The sequence below is a fragment of the Salmo salar genome, chromosome ssa12 (assembly GCF_905237065.1).
Source record: "Salmo salar chromosome ssa12, Ssal_v3.1, whole genome shotgun sequence".
Lineage (NCBI taxonomy): Eukaryota > Metazoa > Chordata > Actinopteri > Salmoniformes > Salmonidae > Salmo > Salmo salar.
In genome coordinates, this window is record NC_059453.1 from 73,052,530 (window position 1) to 73,073,061 (window position 20,532).

The 20,532-nt window shown below is 40.9% G+C and overlaps 1 protein-coding gene across 3 annotated transcripts; it reads left to right on the top strand.

Moving 5' to 3' along the window:
* The first annotated feature begins 708 nt into the window (after positions 1-708).
* LOC106565869 (protein-arginine deiminase type-2) lies at positions 709-20,285 on the top strand. Of its 3 annotated transcripts, none has more exons than XM_014133494.2 (16): positions 709-891; positions 12,370-12,538; positions 13,180-13,249; positions 13,419-13,480; positions 13,887-14,004; positions 14,434-14,586; positions 14,740-14,930; positions 15,038-15,141; positions 15,238-15,349; positions 15,569-15,676; positions 15,783-15,934; positions 16,128-16,275; positions 16,527-16,620; positions 18,851-18,930; positions 19,040-19,168; positions 19,398-20,285. In XM_014133494.2, exons 1-16 carry the CDS (start codon positions 713-715, stop codon positions 19,629-19,631), a joined length of 2,103 nt encoding a protein of 700 aa, XP_013988969.2. In that variant the 5' UTR covers positions 709-712; the 3' UTR covers positions 19,632-20,285. The 3 variants fall into 3 exon arrangements, with proteins under 3 accessions (XP_013988969.2, XP_013988968.2, XP_045547709.1); XM_014133493.2 differs by lacking the exon at positions 709-891 and adding an exon at positions 2,521-2,753; XM_045691753.1 differs by lacking the exon at positions 709-891 and adding an exon at positions 2,522-2,753 and having other exon boundaries at positions 12,370-12,479.
* The last annotated feature ends 247 nt before the right edge of the window (positions 20,286-20,532 follow it).

Here is a 20,532-nt window from a genome sequence, read left to right on the forward strand (position 1 = left end):
ATAGACAACAAAGTCAAGCTATTGGAGTGGCCATCACAAAGCCTTGAGCAAGGAGGCCTACAAACCTGATTCAGTTACACCAGCTCTGCCAGGAGGAATGGGCCACAATTCACCCAACTTATTGTGGGAAACTTATGGAAGGCTACCCGAAACGTTTGACCCAAGTTAAACAATTTAAAGGCAATGCTACCAAATACTAATTGAGTGTATGTAAACTTCTGACCCACTGGGAATGTGATGAAATAAATAATTGCTGAAATAAATAATTCTCTCTACTATTATTCTGACATTTCACATTATTAAAATAAAGTGGTGATCCTAACTGAGCTAAGACAGGGAATGTTTACTAGGATTAAATGTCAGGAATTGTGAAAAAGTTTGAGTTTGAGTTTTGAGTTTAAAAGTATTTAATGAAGGTGTATGTAAACTTCCGACTTCAACTGTTTTTATGTGATTCAAATATGGCCTTCAATATGACAATCAGTGTGACAACAAAATGTATACTGCAGGCCTAGTGTAGGCCTAAGCCTACATTATCCTGTTGCTATTCAAGTACTGACTGCAATGCAAGTTGGCAAATGTTTGGTTTTCTGGGTAATTGCAGCCTCCTCTGCCTCATTACTAGCAGGAAAACACCCCCTTAACAATAGCCTACCCTCCACCGCCATATCTCATTTCATCATTTTGCTCCTCTGCAATGTACTGTATCACCATGGATGTTTCACAGGAGAAAGTTTCTATGACCAGGCACCCTAATCTCCTTCAGCACCTTAATAAGAGAAAAGCAACCGACATACCAGTACCGTATCAACAGACATTTCGTCTCGACATTGAGAAAACTTTGAGGGCTCTTTATGTTGTTGGCACAGTGTTGAAAGTGAACCTAAATAGGTGAGTGTGTGTATCTATGCTAGGCTACTGCACCAATAGATGTCTTCAGATGGTAGTAGGCTGTTGTTGGCTACATTGTAGCCTATAACACGGTAGAGGGTATGGCAATGTATTGTTTCACCAGTTATATACTGCTAAATAAACTATTTTGGGATTATCGCTCAGTAGCCTACCCAAATTCTGCCTGTTCTGGGAACATGCATTTTTAGGTTGTAGGGAGGTTCTGAGAACGTTTTTCTATGGTTCCCTAAATGTTTTCCTGGGAGGTTTTATTAACTTTCAGAGAACAGAAATTCTAGGTTATTTGAAGGTAATTAAATAAAGTTATGATAACATGTTTCAATAAAACTGCTATCTTAATTTTGGTTAACTGTTTTGAACTACGAGCACAGATAGCCCCAAAGCTGTTTATTTTAGTCTATTCAAACAGACCCTAATTTCAAAGAAAACAAGCACTCATTAAGATCAGGTGTGGCCAATTAGTGGGCGTGGTCAACACACCTCAACACACTTAACAATATAGAGGATAGAGATAGATTTGTTGATGCTGAGAACGGAGTGTATATGTTTTAAATAACATTCTTACAACATTCTTTATACGTTACTAATGTTTTCTGGTGTTTTTAATGGAAAGTTTTCTTAATGTTCTGAGAAGATGACTTTAAATAGAACAATGAGGAAACATGCAGAAAACACTATGCTGAAGTACTGGAAGTCCCACAGAAAAATGTTATTTCTTGATGTTCTCTGAATAATTTGAGAACATTACTTTAAATAGAACTGTGAGGAAAGCTGTAGGAAATGTTATGGGAAGGTTGTATCCAAAATAACCATAGGACAACCACGCTCTGACCAAGCTCTAAGAAACATGATGGAGCCGACAGAGAGGGTTGCCTTGCTTCTAGTCCTTAGGAAACTATGCAGTATTTTGTTTATTTATGTATTATTTCTTACATTGTTAGCCCAGAAAATGTAAAGTGTTATTACACTTCATTTGTGGGCACAACTGAAAAAGCGTGTGCAAGCAAGGAGGCCTACAAACCTGACTCAGTTACACCAGCTCTGCCAGGAGGAATGGGCCACAATTCACCGAACCTATTGTGGGAAGCTTGTGGAAATCTACCCGAAACGTTTGACCCAAGTTAAACAATTTAAAGGCAATGCTACCAAATACTAATTGAGTGTATGTAAACTTCTGACCCACTGGGAATGTGATGAAATAAATAAAAGCTGAAATAAATAATTCTCTCTACTATTATTCTGACATTTCACATTATTAAAATAAAGTGGTGATCCTAACTGAGCTAAGACAGGGAATGTTTACTAGGATTAAATGTCAGGAATTGTGAAAAGCTGAGTTTAAAAGTATTTAATTATGGTGTATGTAAACTTCCAACTTCAACTGTTTTTATGTGATTCAAATATGGCCTTCAACATGACAATCAGTGTGACAACAAAATGTATACTGCAGGCCTAGTTTAGGTCTAAGCCTACATTATCCTGTTGCTATTCAAGTGCTGACTGCAATGCAAGTTGGCACATGTTTGGTTTTCTGGGTAATTGCAGCCTCCTCTGCCTCAAATTGCTAGCAGGAAAACACCCTCTTAACAATAGGGCCAAGCCTACCCTCCACCGCCATATCTCATTTCATCATTCTGCTCCTCTGCAATGTACTGTATCACCATGGATGTTTCACAGGAGCAAGTTTCTATGACCAGGCACCTTAATCTCCTTCAGCACCTTAATAAGAGAAAAGCAACCGACATACCAGTACCGTATCAACAGACATTTCGTCTCGACATTGAGAAAACTTTGAGGGCTCTTTATGTTGTTGGCACAGTGTTGAAAGTGAACCTAAATAGGTGAGTGTGTGTATCTATGCTAGGCTACTGCACCAATAGATGTCTTCAGATGGTAGTAGGCTGTTGTTGGCTACATTGTAGCCTATAACACGGTAGAGGGTATGGCAATGTATTGTTTCACCAGTTATATACTGCTAAATAAACTATTTTGGGATTATCGCTCAGTAGCCTACCCAAATTTTGCCTGTTCCGGGTACATGCATTTTTAGGTTGTAGGGAGGTTCTGAGAACGTTTTTCTATGGTTCCCTAAATGTTTTCCTGGGAGGTTTTATTAACTTTCAGAGAACAGAAATTCATGGTTATTTGAAGGTAATTAAATAAAGTTATGATAACATGTTTCAATAAAACTGCTATCTTAATTTTGGTTAACTGTTTTGAACTACGAGCACAGATAGCTCCAAAGCTGTTTATTTTAGTCTATTCAAACAGACCCTAATTTCAAAGAAAACAAGCACTCATTAAAACCTGTTGAGGATAGGGGGCAGTATTTTCACGGCCGGATGAAAAAACATACCCAAATTAAACTGGTTACTACTCTTTCCCAGAAACTAGAATATGCATATTATTAGTAGATTTGGATAGAAAACACTCTGAAGTTTCTAAAACTGTTTGAATGGTGTCTGTGAGTATAACAGAACTCATATGGCAGGCAAAACCCTGAGAAGAATTCAACCAGGAAGTAGAAAGTCTGAGAATTGTAGTTCTTTCTAGTCCCTTTCAAAACTACAGTATCTGTGGGGTCACGTTGCACTTCCTAAGGCTTCTATTGGCTGTCAAAAGCCTTCAGAAAGTTGTTTGAGCATTCTCCTGTCACTGGGCAGAGTATAGGAGCTCATTCACTGAGTGGACTGCCTGGGGACAAAGAGATTGGATATGTGCGGTCCTGCGAGCGCACCCCTCCTTCTTTTTCTCTTTGAATGAATACGCTATTGTCCAGTTGGAATATTATCGCAATTTTATGTAAAAAATACCATAAAGATTGATTTTAAACAGTGTTTGACATGCTTCTAAGTACGGTAATGGAACATTTTGACTTTTTGTGTCTCGAAATACGCTCGCGCATCATGCTTTTGGATAGTGACCTGAACGCACGAAGACAACGGAGGTATTTGGACATAAATATGGATTATTTCAAACAAAAACATTTCTTGTGGAAGTAGCAGTCCTGGGAGTGCATTCTGACGAAGATCAGCAAAGGTAAGAGCATATTTATAATACTAATTCTGAGTTTAGGTGGCCCCGAACTTGGCGGGTGTCTGTATAGCTTGCTGTGATGGCGAGCTATGTACTCAGAATATTGAAAAATGTACTTTCTCCGTAAAGCTATTTTAAAATCTGACACAGGGTTGCATAAAGGAGTACTGTATCTATAATTCTTAAAATAATTCTTATGTGTTTTGTCAACGTTTATGATGAGTATTTTTGTAAATTCACCGGAAGTTTTTGGTGGGAATACATTTTCTGAACATCACGCGCCAATGTAAAATACTGTTTTTGGATATAAATATGAACTTTTTCGAACAAAACATACATGTATTGTGTAACATAATGTCCTAGGAGTGTCATCAGATGAAGATCGTCAAAGGTTAGTGCTTCATTTAGTTGTGTTTTGGGTTTTTGTGACATACATCCTTGCTTGGAAAATGGCTGTGTGGTTATTTTGGTCTATGTACTCTCCTAACATAATCTAATGTTTTGCTTTCGCTGTAAAGCCTTTTTGAAATCGGACAATGTGGTTGGATTAAGGAGAAGTGTATCTTTAAAATGGTGTAAAATAGTCGTACGTTTGAGAAATTGAAATTATTAGATTTTTGAGGTTTTGTATTTCGTGCCATGCTGTTCCATAGGATATTGGCTAGGCGTTCTGCTAGCGGAACGTCTGTCCTCAACAGGTTTTAAGATCAGGTATGGCCAATTAGTGGGCGTGGTCAACACACCTGAACACACTTAACAATATAGAGGATAGAGATAGTTTTGTTGATGCTGAGAACCGAGTTTATATGTTTTAAATAACATTCTTACAACATTCTTTATACGTTACTAATGTTTTCTGGTGTTTTTTATGGAAAGTTGTCATGTTCTGAGAAGATGACTTTAAATAGAACAATGAGGAAACATGCAGAAAGCACTATGCTGAAGTACTGGAAGTCCCACAGAAAAATGTTATTTCTTGATGTTCTCTGAACAATTTGAGAACATTACTTTAAATAGAACCATGAGGAAAGCTGTAGGAAATGTTATGGGAAGATTGTATCCAAAATAACCATAGGACCACCACGCTCTGACCAAGCTCTAAGAAACATGTGGCAAGATGGAGCCGATGGAGAGGGTCGCCTCGCTTCTAGTCCTTAGGAAACTATGCAGTATTTTGTTTATTTATGTATTATTTCTTACATTGTTAGCCCAGAAAATTTTAAGTGTTATTACATACAGCCAGGAAGAACTATTGGATATCAGAGCGACGTCAACTTACCAACCTTACGACCAGGAATAAGACTTTCCCGAAGCGGATCCTTTGTTCGCATCACCACCCAGGGCATATGATCTGATCCCAGATGCCGACCCAAAACAATGTCCCCTCTAGAAGAGGTAGCCGGAGCAGCCTTATGGTCAGACTTCGGAGTTGTGCACACCACCCACCGCTTCCGAGTATATTACTCGCCAATGTCCAGTATTCTAGATAACAAGGTCGACGAAATTAGGGCAAGGGTTGCTTTCCAGAGAGACATATGGAATTGTAACATACTCTGTTTCACGGAAACATGGCTCACCCAGGTCATGTTGTCGGAGTCGGTACAGCCATCAGGATTCTTTATGCGTAGCGCCGACAGAAATAAACATCTCTCTGGGAAGAAGAATGGCGAGGGTGTAGTTTTCATGATTAACGACTCATGGTGTAATCATAATAACATACAGGAACTCAAGTCCTTTTGTTCACCTGACCTAGAATTCCTCACAATCAAATGCCGATCATATTATCTCCCATTAGAATTCTCGTTGGTTATTGTCACAGCCATGTATATCAAGGAACTTCACTGGACTCTATGCAAACTGGAAACCATATATCCTGAGGCTGCATTTATTGTAGCTGGGGATTATAACAAAGCAAATTTGAGAACAAGGCTACCTAAACTCTATCAGCATATTGATTGTTGCACTCGTGCGGGCTATACACTGGATCACGGCTACTCTAACTTCCGCAATGCATACAAGGCCCTCCCCCGCCCTCCCTTCGGCAAATCTGATCAAAGTCCATTTAGCTCCTCCCATCCTATAGGTAGAAACTTAAACAGGATGTACCCGTGACGAGAACTATTCAACGCTGGTCTGGCCAATCAGAGTCCACGCTTCAAGATTGTTCTGATCATGCAGACTGGGAAATGTTCCCAGGAAGCCTCAGAGAATAATATTGATTTATATGCTGATTCGGTGAGTGTGTTTATAAGGAAGTGCATTGGAGAGCTTGTACCCACTGTGACTATTAAAACCTACCCTAACCAGAAACTGTGGATAGATAGCAGCATTCGGGCAAAACTGAAAGCGCGAACCACAGCATTTAACCATGGAAAGATGACTGGGAATATGGCCGAATGCAAACAGTGTAGTTATTCCCTCCGCAAGGCAATCTAACAAGCGAAATGTCAGTATAGGGACAAAGTGAATTCAATGGCTCAGACATGAGACGTATGTGACAGGGTCTACATGCAATCCCTGGACTACAAAAGATAACCAGCTAAGTCACGGACACCGACGTCTTTCTTCCAGACAAACTAAACACCTTCTTTGCCCGCTTTGAGGATAATACAGTGCCACCAACGTGGCCCACTACCAAGGACTGCAGGCCCTCCCTCTTCTTCTCCATGGCCAACGTGAGTAAGACGTTTAAAAGTGTTCACCCTCGCAAGACTGCCGGCCCAGATGACATCCCTAGCCGCATCCTCCGAGCATGCGCAGACCAGCTGGCTGGTATGTTTACAGACATATTCAATCTCTCCCTATCTCAGTCTGCTGTCCCCACATGCTTCAAGATGGCCACCATTGTTCCTGTACCCAAGAAGGCAAAGGTAACTGAACTAAATGACTATCGCCCCGTAGCACTCACTTCTGTCATCATGAAGTGCTTTGAGAGACTAGTCAAGGATCATATCACCTCCACCTTACCTGCCACGCTAGACCAACTTCAATTTGCATACCGCCCCAATAGGTCCACAGACAACGCAATCGCCATCACACTGCACACTGCCCTATCCCATCTGGACAAGAGGAATACCTATTTAAGAATGCTGTTCATTGACTACAGCTCAGCATTCAACACCATAGTACCCTCCAAGCTCATTATTAAACTTGAAGCCCTGGGTCTCAACCCCGCCCTGTGCAATTGGGTCCTGGACTTCCTGACAGGCAGCCCCCAGGTGGTGAAGGTAGGAAACAACATCTCCACTTCGCTGATTGTTAGATTACTTGTTAGATATTACTGCACTGTCAGAAATAGAAGCACAAGCATTTCGCTACACTCGCGATAACATCTGCTAACCATGTGCATGTGACCAATAACATTTTATTTTATTTTATTTTGATTTGAACTTATGGTTCTCAGAATGTTATGCGCTAGCTGGATAGTTTGTCCCAGGTTTGAATTGCTTTATTTCTTTAAGTGAATTGATTCTAATAATTTAATCGCTTTATAATCTTATTCCACTTGTAGTTCCAGCAGTGATAATATATTTTTAAATGACTGATTACATCCACTGACTATTTTGTTGTCATTTTACTTCTTGGATATTCCAACTGCAGAAGGATTTGGATGATCATGCCCCAAAATTGGGCTGAAATAACTGTTTGTGGATGGCACTTGTATTCAGAGGAGGAGTCAGACCTCATGTTCTCAAAAGACTCTCCTTTTTTATCATTAAAAGCTGTCAATTCATATGACTCCATTGCAACTGAATTCAATGGGTTGTAAGCAGTTATTATGGCCTATGATTTCCAAGTTAACATGATACAAAAAAGTGCCCAACACAAATCACCAACCTGAAGAATTGTGGTACTATCTTGACTATGACTGCAGTTAGTTTATCAGACTCTCCACATGATATGATTGCACAGCAGATACAGATGGTTTCACAACATCGGTGTGTAACAACTTCAATAATTCTTGTTAAGTACTTCTCCTTTTTATATTGTCTAGAGTAGCCTAGGCTCTGTGTTCTGGCGAATACGATCCCTACTCCAAAAACCTAATGTTCCTTTGGTGTGAACCACCTCCTGGGCTCTGTCACGGATCCCCCCGGGACTGCTGCTCATTCCGTTCACCAGCTGCGGAAGTCTATGTCACCGGCTTTCTAGGCGTCACTGAATTGGATTCATAACCACCAACCCTGGACTGTCTTGTCTCATTACGCACACCTGGTTCCCATTCCCCCTGATTAGTATGTGTATATATGTGCCCTCTGTTCCCCATTGTCCTGGTTGATTATTGTCCCATGTCCGTTCGTCTTGTGCTCTGTTGTATTGGCTTTTATGCTACGTGTTTTTGTGCAGTTGTTATTACGGGTCTCATCCTGTGTATTATTTAGAGGTTTACACCTCACTATTTTCTTTGGGTTACATCCCTGTGTTATATATACGTGTTTGTTTTGGGCTTCGTCCCCGTCGTTTTCATGACGTACTTTATTTTGGGTGGAGAAATAAAACCCCCTATTTGTCACGTCCTGACCAGTAAAGGGGTCATTTTGTTATTGTAGTTGGTCAGGACGTGGCAGGGGTGTGTTTGTTTTGTGTGTTTCGGGGTTTTTTGGTTTATGTTCTATGTTTTCTATTTCCATGTGGGTTTTCTAGTTTGTCTATTTCTATGTTAGTTTTGGGAACGACCTCGAGTTAGAAGCAGCTGGTTGTCGTTGCTTCTAATTGGAGGCCATATTTAAGTGGGTTTATTTTCTCTTGTGTTTGTGGGTGGTTGTTTCTTTGTATAGCTGTGTAGCCTTACAGGACTGTCGTTCTTTTCTTGTTTTGTTTAGTGTTCACGTTTAAAAAATTAAAGTATAAGCATAGACACTTACCACACTGCGTATTGGTCTGATATTTCTTACTCCTCAGAAGACGAAGATTATGACACTGTCGTGTCTTTGGCCATCATTAAACTGAAGACATGTTTATCAAACAACTCTCTGTAATTATTATTACGCAATTAAACTGATTAATCGTGTAACTGTAATTAACTAGAAGGTCGGGGCACCAAGGAAAATATTCAGATTACAAAGTTATAATTTTCCTAATATAACTTTCCAGATATCATAATATCTGATCAATGAGTCCCCTGATTTAATGATGTATTCGTTTACCTTGCGTCAGTCTCAATCCAAATGTCGTAAATTGTTGTTATCTGCACGAACCCAGTCTTCACTAAGTCATCCATACATAAATTGTCTTAAAATCATTTATTTACTAAACTAAGTAATTCACAGAAAGCATACAAAACAGTAGGTATCGTTACGAAGAAATGGTAGAGGAATGTGCCCTAGTGGGCTAAACCGGCATGGCGGCTTGTTAAACAAAAGTTGACAGTGGGGGTCAGCTGAGAAGACACTACAGAGTTGATAAATATTAACAATTGATATTCTAATCCTTTGCACATGAACGCTCACTCATTCGGAAACAATTGCAATCAATATATATATTTACGCTCAGTGTGTCGTCGTGATCTTTGTTGGAGAGTTTTGTCCTCTCTCTCTCTCTCTCGGTTAGAATGGATCTTTCAAAGCGACATTCATTAATGTCGTTATAGAATGGATGTTTCGTCGGTTGTCGCGTTCAATGATACCGAATACCTAGCTGCAGACTAGTAATTAATATCAAAGACTTTTTATTATTCTGTATCAATAGTTTAACCACGTGGTATGGTCAAAGTTCAGTAGAGGAATGCATGGTCAAACCTTGGCCCTCTCTTCTTGAGGTAAGCTGGTCTAAAGAAAGAAACCCTGGGTGGGGGTTCATAAACTGAACGTAGAAAAGGCTGTCACATGACACCTTGTCCTGTCTGTGTCCCTGGGGGCGTGCCGGTGACTTAGTTAAGCTTTGAACAGAAATACAATTCTCTCACATTAACCTCTATGGGACCGGCGGGACGAATTCGTCCCACCTACGTAACAGCCACTGCCAGCCTGTGGCGCGATTTTCAAAATCTTCAAAATCCTATTACTTCAATTTCTCAAACATATGACTATTTTACAGCCATTTAAAGATAAGACTCTCGTTAATCTAACCACACTGTCCGATTTCAAAAAGGCTTTACAACGAAAGCAAAACATTAGATTATGTCAGCAGAGTACCAAGCCAGAAATAATCAGACACCCATTTTTCAAGCCAGCATATAATGTCACCAAAACCCAGAAGACAGCTAAATGCAGCACTCACCTTTGATGATCTTCATCAGATGACAACCCTAGGACATTATGTTATACAATACATGCATGTTTTGTTCAATCAAGTTCATATTTATATCAAAAACCAGCTTTTTACATTAGCATGTGACGTTCAGAACTAGCATACCCCCGCAAACTTACGGGAATTCGCTAACATTTTACTAAATTACTCACGATAAACGTTCACAAAAAGCATAACAATTATTTTAAGAATTATAGATACAGACCTCCTCTATGCACTCGATATGTCCGATTTTAAAATAGCTTTTTGGTGAAAGCACATTTTGCAATATTCTAAGTACATAGCCCAGGCATCACGGGCTCGCTATTTAGACACCCGGCAAGTTTAGCACTCACCATAATCATATTTACTATTATAAAAATGTCATTACCTTTTGTTGTCTTCGTCAGAATGCACACCCAGGACGTCTACTTCAATAACAAATGTTGGTTTGGTCCAAAATAATCCATCGTTATATCCGAATAGCGGCGTTTTGTTCGTATGCGTTCCAGACACTATCCGAAATAGTAAAGAAGTGTCGCGCTTGGCGCAATTCCTGACAATAAAATTCAAAGTATTCCATTGCCGTACGTCGAAGCATGTCAACCGCTGTTTAAAATCAATTTTTACGTCATTTTTCTCGTAGAAAAGCGCTAATATTCCGACAGGGAATCTCCTTTTCGGCAAACAGAGGAAAAAAATCCCAAAGGCGGGGGCGGTCGGGGTCACGCGCATAAGCTAGTGTCTCTTGATGGGCCACTTGAGAAAGGCGATAATGTGTTTCAGCCTGGGGCTGGAATGACGACATTCTCTTTTTTCCCGGGCTATGAGAGCCTATGGAAGACGTGGGAAGTGTCACGTTAGAGCAGAGATCCTTAGTAAATGATAGAGATGGCAAAGAAGTTCCAGAAATGGTCAGACAGGCCACTTCCTGTAAAGGAATCTCTCAGGTTTTGACCTGCCATTTGAGTTCTGTTATACTCACAGACACCATTCAAACAGTTTTAGAAAATTTAGGGTGTTTTCTATCCATATGTAATAAGTATATGCATATTCTAGTTACTGAGTAGGAGTGGTAACCAGATTAAATCGGGTATGTTTTTTATCCAGCCGTGTCAATGCTGCCCCCTAGCCCTAACAGGTTAACATCAGTACATACCATCTCAACATATTCCAAATAGGTTTATCCATTTAGATGTAAGTCCCATAGCTGAGGCTATTATATAGCCCCCCCCCCAAAAAAAAAGATGTAGATGTACTATTGTAAAGTGGTTGTTCCACTGGATATCATAAGGTGAATGCACAAATTTGTAAGTCGCTATGGATAAGAGTGTCTGCTAAATGACGTAAATGTAAATGTTATATAAACATTATTATGGTAATATGGCAATATTGTCTCCCATGAGTTTCACAACATTGTACCAAACGGACCAGTTCGTAGCTGGATTCTTCACCGATCTTTTATACCTTCTCCAGAACATAAATGTCGTTCAATTCCCCCATCCTGTGAGGTGGAAGAATTCCTTTGTCTCTCTATGAAACCCCTCTCTCTTCATACTGTGGCCATGAGGCAGGACATTCTCCTTCGGAATTTATGGCTGCCTTCACACAGCCTTGTGTCAGAAGTATAGAGGTCGGGGATGGTGCATAGAAAAGGCCTGGTGCAGAGGGAGGGGGTTTCAACTGTGCTCGCTGTACCCAAAGAGGGCAACGTCATGACAACACTATTACGTATTCTTGCGCCTATCTTCTATCATTATACAGCGTGACAGGCTCAATCTGGACTCCAGGTGTTAGGTTTTACAGCTAAGCCTAATGTTTATAAACAAGTGTCATACTGAGTATAACAACTTGAGATGTTGGTTGATACTTTGACATATAAGTACAATCCTTTTTGCCAGTATTCTTGTGTAGGTTGATAGTCCAGTATTTCTCCCTCTTTGGTACGTTGCTCATTTTAGAGGCATGTAGAAGACATCATACCTCTATGATGACTGTAGCAATGTAACTTTAGAACTAGCACTGCCACCTGTTGCTTCTGGAAATAGGGGATAATGAACTGCACTCACTGCTGGTGCTCCACTGCAGTATAGGTATGTCCTCTTGTGTTTACTCTGTTATTGCTATAGATTTGTATAAGAAAAGTATCAGGATGTGATGTGTAACTGTCACATGTATTTATTGTTCCCCTAGGAGTGCCCCCCCTAGCTCCAAGTACTTCTCTGTGCAATGCAGTCCCAGAGTGCAGTACAGGATCACCCCACCCCCACCGGAGAGTGGGACCCTCCCCACCACTCTCAATGGTAATACAATGCTTCTTATCACCATGGACACTGCCAGTGAAGTGGGAAATGATAGCAAGGTAAATAAAGTAGGCCACTCCCACAGCCATGATAGCTACAAAGGGGAACCCTTTGAAGAACCATTTTTGGTTCAAGGTAGAACCTTATTGGCTTCCATATAGATCCCCTTCCCCAGAGAGTTCTACATGGAACCCAAAAGAGTTCTACCATGAATCAAAAAGGGTTTTCCTACGGGGACACTGGAACCTTTTTTTCTAAGAGTGTACCCTGAGATTCAGTATGTTACATCTTATTCATGGAATCCTGAGTTGAATATTTCCTCTTGGGACTGAACACGCTACAGTGAATTATGTTAATCAGAAAAACAAATCAAGTATCTGCTGCCCCTACACCTCTTAAGAGTGGTGTGCAAACCACACTGAAATAATGCAAATGTGGCACTCTCAACCTGATACCAGAGAGATGTCAAACTGTGGAAAGTGATGGGGTTAACCACAATGCCAGTTCTATTTATAAGGAATTGAAGGAGACATTTTGTCAGTTCCAGAATGGGCCAGGTGTTTAGATTCTCCTCTGAGATAATGTACTGTACATATCTGGACATGAATATATCATAGAAGACCCCATCAAAACACAACCACTGCTTAGTCACCAGTGTTCTAGATGTTTAACTTTGTAAATGTTGTCCTTTGTTTTGCAGCTATCGGTCATGTATTATGGAGAGAAGACGGAGGTGTTAGGGAAGGCTGTCGTTCACCTCACCGCTGTTGGTATGTTTTGTTATGCTTAGGACAGGAGAGCACACCCTTATAAACTACCACCCGCCCCCACCTTCATAGCATACCTTTGTGAATGTCATTTGTACATTTTTATATTTCACTTGAGACCCCAAAGCAGCTCATGAGCTTCAGTGACACCCAGGGCCTCTCTGTCTTGTAGAGATTTCTCTGGACGTAGATGCTGATCGAGATGGCCAGGTGGAGAGGAACAACCCCAACAAGGTGAGTTATGTCTGCTGAGTCTGTCCAGGCAGGTCTCTTTCAGCTCAGAGGTCACTATCTTTGTTTCCTAACACAGCAGGGTACATAAGGAGACGTTCTAACATGAATAGGCATGTCAGAAGACTAGTGTTCATTCTGTATTCCAAAACACAAAGGAAGATTGCCAAGGCACTTCTAGCCAATTCTGTCAACTAACACAGGGCACAGCCTTCCACTGATATTAATAGGTATATCAAAATACTGTTCATACTATATTGCTGGAAGTGCGAAAAAGAAATTGAAGGCTGTGTTTTTCCACTCAGCTGTAAGTCTAATCTAACCTCATGGAAACACACTGGGAAAAGCTAAATTGGCAGGGCAGTGCTAGTTCTTGTTTCAGAAAGACAGAGTGTTGATCTCTCTACAGGGATCCTGGATGTGGGGGCCTAATGGCCACGGTGCCATCCTACTGGTCAACTGTGACTCAGAACGCACCTATGGGAAGAGGCGGGACAGTGAGTGTGCTGAGGTCACGAGAGTCTCAGGTAAATAGCAACAGCTAAGTCATCCTGGCCCACTGAGCTGACCGGCTGACAGTGCTGCAGACATTGCAATACATCAACATTTAAAGGCTGCAGGTCTGTCTTTTGTGTGTAGGCAGCAGAGAGGAGCAGTAGGGATGTGTGTATTTGTGTTAGATAAACACGAAATGCCTGAGCTAGGGGTGTCTGGTGTGGTTTGACGGTTCCTTCTCGACCACCATCCTCCTAGGATAAGTAGTTGTATTACACATTGTCATACCTATGTGTTTTTTTTACCTTTATTAAACTAGGCAAATCAGTTAAGAACACATTTTTATCTACAATGACGGCCTACCAAATCCTGGGAGCCACATTGAGATGAGGCCACATTGATTATGACGTTGATGGGTTGACACTTGATGTACAATAATGTCAGTATTTGTGAAATGTCAGATCTGAAAGACATGTCCCCAATGGTGCTGCGGACCAGTGGCCCTGCCAAGCTCCCAGAGGGCTACAAGCTGACCATGCACATCTCCCAGGGGGATGCAGAGAGTGTCAGGGTCTTCAGTACAAGGTCCACAGCAGACATGCACCAAACACTGAGTGAGTCAAGGACATTTTGTTCAGTCAGATCTTTTATGTGTTCTTCTGGCTGTCCATGCATGTACAATATGTGTACAATAGGGTTTTAATGGTGCATATGCATAAATGGAGATACATTTGATCATCATTATAAAAAATGGTTTACTGCTGCAGAAAACCTGTTCTACAAGAGCTTTGTGAAGGACTACCCACTGGTGCTGGGCAGTGAGGATTTGTCCAAGGAGGTCCCGTACCTCGGGGGAAACGCTGAGATGAATTTCTACGTTGAGGGCCTGAGATTCCCTGACAAAGACTTTGAGGGCCTCATCAGCATCAGCCTCAGCCTGCTGGAGCCCAGCTCTCAGGTACATTGTAACTCTTTCACTGTTCGTAGTTTAAAACTTCAAAGGGTATATTCTGTACCTCTGTTGTGGAATCTATCATTCATGTTTTTGTTCTGTTATTTTGCCAGGGCTTCCCTGAGACGCCCATCTTTACAGACAGGGTGGTGTTCCGTGTGGCTCCCTGGATCATGACACCCAACACACTCAACCCTGTGGAGGTCTTCGTCTGCAGGTGAGAGATGATGATGGCATTGATGTTGCTGGAAATAGTGATGGTGCTAGCTGTAAACGTACTTAGACAACTGTTTCTGTGCATTTGATTACCCAGCACATCTGATAACTACCAGTTCCTAAAGGGAATGAGGAGGCTGGTGGAGAACAGTGGGTACAAGCTGAAGGTTTGCCATCAGTACATGAACAGAGGAGACCGCTGGATGCAGGTAAGCAGTGGGATTCAGTTTCTAGCCTATCATGCAGTTTTGTGCATTTGAACTTTTTCCAATTCCAACTTGTTTTAAACACAATATATTGTCAGTCTTGTCTCTAGGTTTTAAATAAAAGAAATCAGAACATAGACCGGTGTCTTTTTTTCTAACTGCATGAAAAATATAGAAATGTATAGAAATATAATAGGCATGTAAAGAAGGTTTCTCTCTCAGGATGAGATAGAGTTTGGCTACATTGACTCTCCTCACCAACGTTTCCCTGTTGTGCTGGACTCCCCCCGAGACGGAGAACTACAGGATTTCCCTTATGATGAGCTACTGGTAAGAAAAGGCATTCACAACACCTGCAGTTAAAATGTACTTATTTCCATACTGTGAGGGATGTGGTGGAACTCTTTCTCAACCGCTCTCTGCCTGGTGCCCTCAGGGCCCAGACTTTGGCTATGTGACGAGGATGGCATATAATGAGGAAGTGAGCAGCTTGGACTCGTTTGGTAACCTGGAAGTTAGCCCTCCAGTTATTGTAAATGGAAAAATCTACCCTCTGGGCAGGATCATAATTGGAGTGGCTTTCCCCACGTGAGTGTAACTTGCTTCAACAGAAGAGAGTCTGGTTTTTAGATACCAATATTTGCCTTTATTCCAAAGTTGATTGATTTATTAAATAAAATTGATGGTTCTTCCTTCTATAAATCTCTTGCTAATGATTCATGAATATTTGGAACAAAGATATGGCTGTGAGCAGTGGTGATAAGGCTGTTTAACTTTTCAGGGCAACCAAGGGCCGCAACATGACCAAAGTAGTGCAAGACTTCCTTTGGGCACAGAAAGTCCAGGAGCCCATTGCACTGTTCTCTGATTGGCTGCATGTTGGGCATGTGGATGAATTCATGACTTTTGTCCCAGCTCCTGACAAAAAGGTAAAACAATATTGTCAAGAAAAGTATAGTTGCCCCCTCTATTAGAACATATGCGTAAAAACACTATGCTCTTTAATATAGAGTAGAAATGACGGAGAGCGAAGAATTGTTAATGCCGTCCATTTGCACATAAACTATTTAGACATGATGCAGGCTGTGGCTACCATGTGGTTTATGTGATAATGTAAAGCTGTCAGGAAGTCAAGTGAAGCGTACTGACAATATTGTCTTTGTCCTCCGTTTCTGTGTAGGGATTCCGACTGCTGCTCGCCAGCCCCGACGCAGGCTACAAACTTTTCAGAGGCTTACAGAATGACAGGCATGGACAAGCCAAAATGTTTGACGGTAGGCTTTCAGTTAGGGGTCTAATTTCAGTATGTGTCAGTGTGTATCACTGTAGTTACAACTGTATCAGTGGAGGCTCCTCAGAATAGGAAGGGGAGGATCATCCTCAGTGAATTTCATAAAAATGAAAATAATGAAACATTAAAGTTATACTTGTTAGATGTAATAATATCTAGTATAGTTTTATCACCAAATAATTGATTAAAACACTGTTTTGCAATGAAGGTCTACAGTAGCCTCAACAGCATTCTGTAGGGTAGCACCATGGTTTAGCCAGGGGACAGCTGGTTTCCGTCCTCCTCTGGGTACATTGACGACAATACAAAACCTAGGAGGCTCATTGTTCTCACCCCCTTCCATTGACTTACACAGTAATTATTACAACTTACTCCAACCTATCAGAGCTCTTGCAGCATGAACTGACATGTTGTCCACCCAATCAAAGGATCAGAGAATCAGTCTAGTACTGAGACCGTAAGCTACAGCTAGCTAGCGCTGCAGTACATAAAATGTGGGGAGTAGTTGACACGGTTATGATATGAAGGTATGGCATGGATTTTTTTTTAATCCTGGCCACAGACAGCTGATGTGCTGTGCACTGAAATCCACAAGCGAAGGGAAAATGTGAGAGGAGGAGAGCGAGAAGTAATTATAGTAAAAGGGAATCAAAGAGATCATACTGTTTGTATGTGGTTGCTCTGGAAAGTGAACTGTGCCTATAGAAAGTGAACTATGCTTATAGACATAGATTAGGAATCACTGGCCACTTTAAGGAAATGAAACACCAGCCACTTTAATAATGCCTCCTTATCTTGCATTACTCATCTCATATGTGTAAACTGTACTCTACGCTAACTGTACTCTATGCTAACTGTACTCTATGCTATTCTATGCTCTATGCTATTCTATTAGTCACTTTAGTTGTTTGTAAACATTGCATCACCCATCTCATATGTATATACTGTACTCTATACTATGCCACTGTAGGGGCGGCAGGTAGCCTAGTGGTTAGAGCGTTGGACTAGTAACCGAAAGGTTACAAGATTGAATCCCCGAGCTGACAAGGTAAAAATCTGTCGTTCTGCCCCTGAACAAGGCATCAGCATTTGTGGGTTCGATTACAGGCTCCAGATACTCTACTAGTCTAAAGAAGACCAGTTGTATTGCTTATTCAATCAGAACAACAGTTTTCAGCTGTGCTAACATCATTGCAAAATGGTTTTCTAATGATCAGATAGCCTTTTAAAATGATCAACTTGGATTAGTTAACACAACGTGCCATTGGAACACAGGAGTGATGGTTGCTGATAATGGGCCTCTACGCCTATGTAGCTATTCCATAAAAAAATCTGCTGTTTCCAGCTACAATAGTTATTTACAACATTAACAATGTCTACACTGTATTTCTGATCAATTTGATGTTATTTTAATGGACAAAAAATGTGCTTTTCCTTCAAAAACAAGGACATTTCTAAGTGACCCCACACTTTTGAACAGAGGTGTATATATTGTCTTAATCCATTCTTTACTTAGATTTATCTGTATTTGTTATGAAACTAGATAGATATTACTGCACTGTCAGAGCTAGAAGCACAAGCATTTCACTACACACGCAATAACATCTGCTAAACACATGTATGTGACCAATACAATTTTTATTGAACTAGGCAAGTCAGTTAAGAACAAATTCTTACAATGACAGCCTACCCCAGCCAAACCCAGACCATGCTGGGCCAATTGTGCACCGTCCTATGGGACTCCCAATCACAGCCAGATGTGATGCAGGCTGGATTTGAACAAGGGACTGCAGTGATACCTCTTGCACTGAGATGCAGTGCCTTAGACCACAGCTCCACTCGGGAACCCAACATTTGATTTGATTTGTATGTGATCAGGGGTGTAAAAGCTTTACTGAAACGGGGATAAACATACCTGAATTTGTCTAATAGAAACTCTCGTTTGCAACTGTTGGACTAATGATTACACCCTAGATCAGCGAGATACAGGCAATATTGAATGTGCCAATGTCTGTCACCTTGATTACTCACAAAATTCTCTTTACCTGTGCACCTACGCTCATAGGCAAAGTTGTAACAACCTCGTTGGGTATAGGGAACGTTTGAGTATCAAGTAGCCTTAACCTATCAATGTTACATTGAGCTGGGTGAATGGAATACATAATACTGTATGTGTTACTAATTAACACCCACTTCCTTCTCAATCCTAACAGGTCTTGGAGCAGAAGAAGAGATTACGGTAGATGAGATTTTGAGTGATGACAAACTCAGAGCAGAAAACAACTATGTCCAGGTGAGGGAAACTAAATGCCAGATGAACTAGTTACTCAGAGAGGCTAGCAGAGCGTTGCAGTGCTTGGTGAAATAACCATGTAGATGTTGTGACTGCTGCCATCCCACAGAGCTGTATAGACTGGAACAGGGATGTCCTTAAGAGGGAGCTGGGTTTAGATGACGATGATATCATTGATCTGCCCATCCTTTTCCATGTGACGGAGGAGAACAGGGCAGTGGCCTATTACCCAGACATGGTGAGCAGATGCAAGTTCTACACTAGAACACCTCCAAAACAAAAGTACTTCTTATTTTATTTGCTATACATTTTACATTACATAATGGCAAAACTCAAAAATGCTGCCAAATCATTTTAGACATTTTGTGAGGATTTTCTACATGTGATTAGGAAGTATGCTCAAATCATCTACTACCCAAGTAGTGCAAGAAACAAATCCTAATTGAGGCATACGTCTCTACCTCCAGGTGAACATGATTGTGTTGGGGAAGAACCTGGGCATCCCTAAACCGTTTGGGCCCAAGGTGGACGGCCGCTGTGCCCTGGAGGCAGAGATGACCTCCCTCATGGAGGGCCTGGGACTCAGCTGCACATACATTGATGACTTTGCCTCCTACCACAAACTGCTGGGAGAGGTTCACTGTGGCTCCAACGTCCGCAGGGAACCCTTCTCCTTCAAGTGGTGGAACCTGGAGATGTGAGGAATTTGGGGCAAGGAATGGTTGTAGTTAGAAAGAGGGAATAAGGCTTGACGTAAACAGCAGCAACAATCGCCAGCAGCAGTCATCTTCAAACAACAACAGTAGTCCTTGTACTGTACTACCCCCTTTGTCTTTATTAAACATGTATTTGCCTTTTTTTTACAAAAGGATGAAAACCTATATTTACAAACAAGACTTTCGAACTTAAATAAGGGTTTAAGCGGAATATCAACGAGAACAGAAATACAATCATCTGAATTAAGCACATTGCAGGTTGGATCTGTTGTTTGGATTGGCTGGGTGCTCAATCCAAGTGTCCTGCATTTACATGTACAAACACGAGTACAGATGAACAGGACCACAGAGAAATGTGCAAGTATAATCTGGAGCCACCAGAGGGCGTGATCAAACTATTCAAGCATTTCTGAAGACTTGTGAGAGTAATAATACATTTATTTTAAGCTTTGAGATGAAAATAGTGTTAGATATATTTTGAGTTTCAGTGCCTGGAATACACGCTGATTCCAAAGGCTCTCTTAAGCTGATGAAAGGTTATTTTCTCATCTTTCCAATCACATTTCAATTAATAGTATTTTGTTGAATCATAATCTTCAGAATGGTGTTTAATAATAAATATATATCAAACTAACTGTATTTTGATGTAGTGTTACTTACTTACACAGAGATCCTTTAGATTCAACTGAAAGATTTCCAAAGGAGTGCTAAAGGTTTATGCATTAATGCCACAACTGACAATAAAGCACAACTAAATTCCATATTAGCTTTTGTTCATTTCATTGAAATAAAAAGTAATGGAAACCATGCCTTCATATCAGGTCTTTTCAATATCTAAATCTGAGATGAGGGAAAATGTCTCTGATCAGGAAATGTAAAACATTAC